The sequence below is a fragment of the Austrofundulus limnaeus genome, unplaced genomic scaffold (assembly GCF_001266775.1).
Source record: "Austrofundulus limnaeus strain Quisiro unplaced genomic scaffold, Austrofundulus_limnaeus-1.0 Scaffold62, whole genome shotgun sequence".
Classification (NCBI taxonomy): domain Eukaryota; kingdom Metazoa; phylum Chordata; class Actinopteri; order Cyprinodontiformes; family Rivulidae; genus Austrofundulus; species Austrofundulus limnaeus.
The window spans coordinates 504,815-513,036 of NW_013952464.1; the positions used below are offsets into that span (position 1 = coordinate 504,815).

The 8,222-nt window shown below is 38.3% G+C and overlaps 1 protein-coding gene across 1 annotated transcript in view; it reads right to left on the bottom strand.

Moving 5' to 3' along the window:
• Positions 1-2,526: 2,526 nt before the first annotated feature.
• prkcdb (protein kinase C, delta b) overlaps positions 2,527-8,222 on the bottom strand; it is a 26,677-nt gene continuing 20,981 nt past the window's right edge. Inside the window, exons 9-17 of the mRNA XM_014009835.1 lie at positions 7,911-7,995; positions 7,603-7,727; positions 6,245-6,418; positions 5,958-6,049; positions 5,809-5,871; positions 5,529-5,667; positions 5,236-5,424; positions 5,003-5,131; positions 2,527-4,906 (exon numbers count right to left, since the gene is read on the bottom strand). Coding sequence (XP_013865289.1) covers positions 4,748-4,906; positions 5,003-5,131; positions 5,236-5,424; positions 5,529-5,667; positions 5,809-5,871; positions 5,958-6,049; positions 6,245-6,418; positions 7,603-7,727; positions 7,911-7,995 — 1,155 coding nt within the window. The 3' untranslated portion in view covers positions 2,527-4,747. The remainder of the gene's footprint in view (positions 4,907-5,002; positions 5,132-5,235; positions 5,425-5,528; positions 5,668-5,808; positions 5,872-5,957; positions 6,050-6,244; positions 6,419-7,602; positions 7,728-7,910; positions 7,996-8,222) is intronic.

The window sequence follows — 8,222 nt, forward strand, 5'->3', positions numbered from 1 at the left end:
TGGAAGATGGAGGAGCTTTGTTTTTTTTTTTTTTTTTAATCTTTTTAGTGTTTTATTTCTATAAGTGGGGAAATTAATAAAGCGCTTCAAAGGGTGGCTTAATCTGTACTTTTTATTAAATCTCAATAACGCCTAAACACAGCGGCTGCTACATATTTTGTCTTAGAGCACAACGAGCTGCCAAATCATTTTTTTTTTTTTTTTTTTTTTGGAGAGGGCGGGATAAACTGCTGGAAATATACTGACAGAAAAGAGCAATGCTCAAAGTCCACCCGTGTGACAAAATCAACGCCATCTCAATGAAACAAGTGTGTAAAAACCGACCAGCAGCTGTCTGAAACACGTTTTGTCCTCGGTCGTTTCGACCGCATGCTTCATATAATCCTCACAGACCAGCCCTTTCTCACAAAAGAAACCATTTCTCAACAAGCTCCAGGTGGAAACAGGAGGAGAAAAAAAGTGTCCGTCCCGAAGCGAGGTTTGCATAAACTGCCTGAAAGCTATTTAGTAAATAATATAGGAATTTACACCCTAAATTAATGATTTTTGGGACAAAAAGTAGCTGCCTGCAGAGCTGGCATTGTGAAGCCTTTGAAAAAAAAAAAAGAAGACTCATATTAGGAGGCTGAGATTTTTAAATATTGTAAAATATAAAAATGAAAAAAGAATCCCGACTTTTATGTTTTATATTTACATATTAGTCATATAGCTCAACTTTAATCTCTTATCTAATATATAAGCTAAAATTATAATTTAAAAAAAATCACCTTTGACTTAAACGGGTTTGAGTGAGGCTGCAGCCTTTATTTATGCAGATGTTTATTTATTAGTAAACATGCCGTAAGAGACAGCTGGTCACAGCTGGAGCAGAGGATGAGGACAGGTCACGCACGGCGTGCGCGCGCTGCCTGCTGCTGGAACTGTCCACGAGACGAGCAGCTGCAGTTCAGGCCTGTTGCCGCCAGAGGGTAGTGAGGTATCAACAGAAATTCCGAAGGGGTTCTCTGTAATGATGTTTGTTCAGAAATAAAAGGACTCCAGCTGTTCGGCTGTCCCGATCTTTGCTGGATTGTCAGGTCAAACTTTTACAAAGTTTAAAACTGTCTTGATGAAATATGCAAAGCCTTGCCTGAAAACGCCRTTGCAAGCAGATTTTCTAAAACCTGAATATGCTTTACTTTATTCGAGGTGCCTTTCCAGATGTGCAAGCTGCCTATAGACACTAATGCACCCCCCATACCATCAGAGAGGCAGGATTTTGAACCATGCACTAAAAAAAGGGCCAGGTCTCCTTCCTCTTTAGTTTTAAATTTTGATTTGCAGATTCACAGAACAGTTTTTGCTTCAGCTCATCCTAAATGAGCTTTGAACCAGAGAAGACAGCGGTGCTTCTGGACGGTGGCTTTCTGTTTACATGATAAAGTTTTAACGGATGGCACAAATATTTGTAGAAGTGTTCCTGAGGCCATGCAGTGATGTCCAAAWCAGAAYCAGACCTGTTTTAATGCAGAGGCCCCATGAGGGCCTACAGACCACAATCACCTAAAGTTGACTTCCAGTCTCATCCTTTGAGGTCAGAGTTTGCTTCAGTTCTTGAAATCTGTTGATCTTATAAACTGTAGATGATCGGATTTTTAATGTCTCCCAGATGTTTCCTATTGAGCAACATTATTCTGAAATTGTTACACAATTTAAGTTTTTAGCAAACTGGTAAACCTCTGCCCACTATCCCCAGTCCTCTTGACCAGCTACTTGTTTAGTTGCAAAATTGGCTGTTCCCTTTTACTTTACAGATTTTTTTTAGCCCATTCCTGCTTTTTTGAGGTGTTGTTGCCATAAAATGTAAAAATACACCCTCCCACCCTTAAAAAGTACAATATCTTAAACAGTTTGTTAGTATGTTCCACTGTAAATACAATTTGTTTATATCTACAAACCATTACTTTCTATTTTTATTTACAAAAACTATTACAATGGGTTCCAACTTCATCAGCATTAGAGCTATTAATAGTTAGCCACATGGTGCATTTGAGCACGGTTTGTTTTTTGTTTCTTTATATGAAAATATCTCATTTTATAGAATATGAACAAAATGACTGAATTATTTTGGATTGGGCTCTTTAAGCTTTGTTCAACATTTCAATGAATGGTCTGGCCCTCATATTTCTTGATCTAATATAATAAATCAAAAATCCTCATAAAACAGAACGTACATCCTTAAACATTTGTTTCATTAAAATGTTTTTAAAAACATCATTACAGACAAATTAATTGCTGGCACTGTGTCCCAAATACCCAGCATGTCACTTAGAATTAGTTTTGTGTCAAGCACAGCAAAAACGTTTAGCCATAATCTGATAAAATTTTATAAACACCTTATTTTCTTTTCACACAGTCTGTATACTTTCAGAAATTCAATATTTTGAGTGATTTTTTTAGTAAAATCGAGCTCAGAATATTCATTTACAAAAAATATCCCAATAAACCAGAATTTACCACATACTGAAGCAACAAACAGAAAAACCATCAAGTTTACAAGAATATTTATTCAGTTGTTTTGTAAAAGATGGAGAGTAAAAAAGTACAACAATACAGACAATGACAGTAAGTTGGATTTTCCATATACACTAGGGTGGTCCCAAAATGCAAACTTTTACTTTTCCAAGGTGCTTCTTCAGTTTTTTGTTCCATTTGGGGGAAATTTCATAAAGTTTGAAAAATATTAACCACTGCCGCTCAACCCCTATTTTTGTACCATGTRATTGAAATTTAGAGTTCTAATTCTGTCATTGCCAAGGCCTCCAGTGAGACGTTAGCCAGAAATCTGTGGTATCTGAGTAAAGAACTGGCCGGACTTGTCATATTTGACAGCAGCATTGCATGTGATGATCRTAGCTGTTCTCAAGGATGAAGGTCACAATGATCCTCAGTCATGTGCTACAGTGGACCTAGAAGCAAATGAAGCTATTGTTACCAAAAYGGTGGCAGATTTTGTTACATCAAGTCCCATTTTGAGGCATTCAGCATCAACATGAACTACCTTGTCAAGGACCCATCAGATTGGGAGGATGAGCCATCATTCTAGTCATGGTAGGTTCTGTGTAGCATTAGGATGCCAATGATTAGGATGTAAGCGACTAATGATTAAGATGTCAATGACTTTAATAAAGAGGAAACTCATCCAGGATTACAATCAAGTGATCAGCAGTGGCAATACATGCTGCAAGTTGTAGGGTGGCATCAATGTCAATTCCTGGAAGTGAAGAAATTCATGACCAAATGCCACTCTTCATGACTGTTTGTTCTCACCAAATATGTGAACATTGACACTCATTAATTTTTGTATTGTAAGCCCATCCATCCATTAGCTTCTTTCTTTCAAGTTCATAGTGCCCACAGCAATCACTGGTCACCATCATAGGGCCACACAGATGGGGACAATTTAGAGTTACCAATTTTGTTTTTGGAAGGAAGGCAAAGTACCTTGAGAAAACCCACGCACGCAAGGAGAGAACATGCAAACTCTACCCAGRGGGGTCCCCGGGCYGGGATTCGATCCGGCTACCTTCTTGCTGAGAGGCATCTGCTCTACTGTGCTGCCACTTTGTTTCTCTTCATACCTAAGCAAGCGTGTTGGCATGCACAAACGAGCTCAACCATTCTAATTTTCACCCCACATGTGGCAGTGGTTAGAAAAGTTGTATCGACACAAAATTTGGTACAAAAGACTTTCTTTGAAAAAAGGAACAATTTTGTCAGGAAGCACCTTAAAAAAAGTCACATTTTTATTGTTGGCATACTATAGAGGACCACCCTAATATACACCTGTTATTTTAATGTTAAATTCTGATGTTAATAAACTACAGTAACACATATAACATATTAAAGATCTGTTCTTATATGGAAATCTCCCCTTTCCCTTATAAAATACATCCTTCATCATATACAGGRTTAGAATTAAAGACATGCTGAGACTCCTGGTAAGTGTTTATAAAGTGGAGGAAGAGGCTGTTTGTTCCATGCTTGAGCTTAACAGGATGATATTGTTGCACTGGAGTAAAAAAAAAAACAAGAAAAACTAAAAACTACTTTTATTTTTAAGACACCTCCAGTAAATGTTACACAGTATAAATACTTCAATTTAGAATGGATTTAAAATTCACTCCCCCTTTATACAGTTATTTCTACAAGAGCAACCAGCAGTGTTCACTCTCTAACTGGATAAAGTTATTTGCATTTAAAAAGATATCTGTACACACCCATGCSAAGTAAACAACTATGTAGTGCACAAAGACATACCCATTCTGTACCTTCATTTCTCTTAGCTTGAATGAAGTATACCTGTTTATACAGCATTACTGGTTGATAATGTTTATGCCAGTGCAATAAATTATCATGGTACAGTACATTGATTCATTGATCTAAACAGTAATAATAAAAACATGATAAAAGTTACAAAATACTAAATTCATATGTGATTGTCCCCTTCAGCATTAACAGTGAYGCTGGTTTAAGAATCTCCCTTACTTTCTGAAACTTTATACTCWGTTCATCTGTACAGATCCAAGTTGAGACAATATTTTTTATGAGATGCCGGCGAGCATCTGGGTATTATTTTATCTCATCCTCTGACAGAAGAACTGGAAAAGAGCCAGTCAACCCTACACCACACGGAAGATAAAACAGAATAAAGTAAGAGCCTGTTTAGGAGTGYTGAAGTCCGAACGTTTCCAAGGAGTTCGCCTTTTCATTTTGCTATCATCACTTCCAGTCTGGGGTTGACAAAAGAAAAGCCTCTGAATGCGTTCTGGTCCATGGTTTCAATGAGTTTTTTGTCACCGTGTGAGAGGCGGGGCTTCTCGTTGAGGAACTCGCGATCAAAGTTGCTGCAGTCATTGGGAGATTTCTGTAGGCAGAAGGGTCAGGGAGTTAAGTTAGGCCTATAAAACATGGAGAATGCATGCAGGGGTTATATAAAACACACAATCCACAAGGCTCATACCACTTTAGGCCTGAACGGGGGATCGACTTGTCTTTTCGCCAGCGCCGTCCAGTTGATGACTTTAAAGAAAGYGTGCAAGCGGATGTCGTCCACCACGCCCAGCCTTTTGTTGGGATCTCGCACAAACAGCTGAAAAACAGTGACAGGAAACGCTTAACTCACAAAAACAATACAGAGTTGCTGTAATACTATGACCATAAATTGGTGTTCATAAAAACTTTTCAACTACTCACCTGTTCAAGCAGGCTTTTGGACTCCTTGGTGATCCACCTGGGGTAGTGTGGRGTTTCCGTCCTGATGGCGTCAAACAGCTCGTCCTCGTCGTCACCTTGGAATGGTGACTGACCGATCAGCATCTCGTAGACTAGCACACCGAATGACCACCAGTCCACCGAGAAAGTGTACTTCTGTCCAAGCAGGATCTGAGAGAATGGGCATGTCGTCAGAKGAATGTAAGAGTAAGTACACACAGTAGAAACACAGATAATAGTGAGACGAGTGGCATTAACCAAGCTGTCACACTAACCTCAGGTGCAATATAGTCTGGTGTTCCACAGAATGTACCAGCTTTGTTCTCTGCAGAGATCCTCTCTCTGCACATGCCGAAGTCTGCGATTTTAACGTGTCCATCCTTGTCCAGCATAACGTTATCCAGCTTCAAATCTCTGTAAACAGGCAGAGAACAAAAACAGGAGCAGCAATGAATAACTTGCTCCGCTGTAAATTATTCTGTGGAGCTCAAAATACAATTTCTTCACAGCCTCTGAAGCAACACGCAGAGTAAAGCTCACAATGTTCATTCTTACCTGTAGACAATGGCTTTAGAGTGGAGGAACTGCAGTCCCAATACAATCTCAGCAGCGTAGAATCTAAATAATAATATAAAAAATAAAGGGAACGGTTTTATTATACTCGCAAACAAATGCTGCAGCGCTTCATTTCCCTGTGTACTCACGTAGCTCTGTTAAGATCGAAGCGCCCTTTATCTTGAATGTGAAACATCAAGTCGCCTCCATTCAGATACTCCATTACAAAGAAGAGATGCTCCTGAGGAAACCAGATATTACTGTCAGCTCACTGACACATGAACTATGCGTAGTAGTAGAGAGGGGGGGGGTTGGATAAAACCATGCTGGATGTGTAGATATATTCATTAAACTGCTGGGAATTGTCTCTCTACAGTATGAGTCATAGTCCCTSTTTGAAAATAAAACCCATCATAAGTTAACAGGGTGTCCTTACTTTGGTCTGGAATGTGGAGTAGAGGTGGGTCAGAAAAGGGTTCTCCCAGGCCAAAGACAGGACTCTCTTCTCGATCATGGTGCACTCAACATCATCATCCATGAGAACCACATCCTTCTTCAGAACCTTCACAGCAAAAAACTGGCCTTTCCCTTTCAGCTCTGCCAGCATAACCTAGGGATTAGAGATGGTAAAAATGTGCCATCAGGAGAAACTTGAGTTCATCTTGGTGTGAAAACCTGACGGCAGAGTCAGCATGACAAAATTAATCTAGATTACTGAGGTCTATAGAAAAGCAGGAGTGAGTCTTGATCCTGTGACCATGTGAACTAATGTAGCACTAATGCTAATCAGAACGGGCAAACGTCTGGATTTACTGTTACTGTACATATGGGCAAAATTCACACTAATAAGTGCAGATTATGTAAAAACTATTAATGGTAATATTAATAAATATACAATTAATAATAATAATAATATTTCTAAAGTATATACACAAATGCCAGAAAGATGTGTGTGTGTGTTATGGATTTACAAAACAGAAGAAAAACAAGAAATTGCATCTCATTTCACAAGTAAACACATTTTATCTTATTAACCTCAACATGTATGCGATCTGACCAGAACTGAATATTACAAACTAGCCTCTAATTTATGCTGTATTTACAGATTAAAATACTATCATGCATTAAACTATTTTTAGGTTTCTGTTAGACAAACCTGACTTGTTGAGAAGGTGGTTAGCTAATATTASTACAGACAAGTTTCATCTTTTAACGTATGTATGCAGAGAACATTTTCTAAGTGTCGAATGGTAAATGTTTATTATTATTAWTACTTATGACAGGTAAGAAATAATAGAAATACTTTATTAGCTGAAGTCCTAATTTTTTAACTAGCTAAAAAGTCTAAGGATGGAAAGGACTAAGGACTGACAGCAGGTCTGGTTTAGATAATCAATATGATAAATTATTAAATTTTCCACTACATGTAAAATATAGCTGTTAACAATTAATTAATTGTAAAAAAAATTACAAAAACTTGCAACACAGATCCAGTTGGGCTTCCTGTTAATCAAATAGCTGCCATGCTGGCTGTGAGCTGGCCCCCTGTTCGGTTGCCATTTTTGCTCCTGTGGACAGGATGGGCAGGGCTCACTCTAGGTTTATTTAGATCTATGATTTGGACAAACATGGACTTTCCTTGTTTCCATCAATGAACTGCAGTCTTTTTTACCCTCAAAATGASTTTGTCATCTTTTACAACAAACCGCCAAGGTCTCTTCTCTTGTCATTTGCTCCTACAGAATTTGGGATCAGTGTTTTAGACAAGTTCGCTCAGGTGTTATAGGGCCGTACCTTGCCAAAGCTGCCTTTTCCCAGCACTTTGTGGAACACCAAGTGGTTGAGGGTGAGATGAATCTGGGGAGTTGTGTCTGCAGACGGGGCAGGACTCACACCCATGTTCTTGTCATCTGGTGTAACTACACATTTGCACATTTTAAGTAAATTAATATGCAAACACGTATGCAAATATTCATGCAAATTCTGCTAGACAATTCAGGATTATGGAGGTAAACAAAGGATCAGCGRCAAAACAGAGTGGAACTTAACAACTGACTGAAACCAAACAACTCATAGGAACACAGCTGCATAACATATCTTACCAGTAGGTTCTGTTATGCCGTTTCTGATGTCTTGATAGATTCCAACATCTGGACCATTAGGCTCTTCAGGTTTCTTTGGGGATTTCTAAAAGRTTAAAAAATATTAAAGGGATCCCTGATTAGTTGTAACATTAGACTTTATTTAATAAACATATATTTTAACTGTAAAATAAAGTGTAAAAGTACTGGGCTGTTTACTGTTTTAATTTTTTAAAATATATTTTAACACAGAGCCATTTTATTTACACACAAAGCATTCTGGGTAAATGATGACGTGGATAGGTCCTCAGTGTGAGCGAGCTATATCCACCC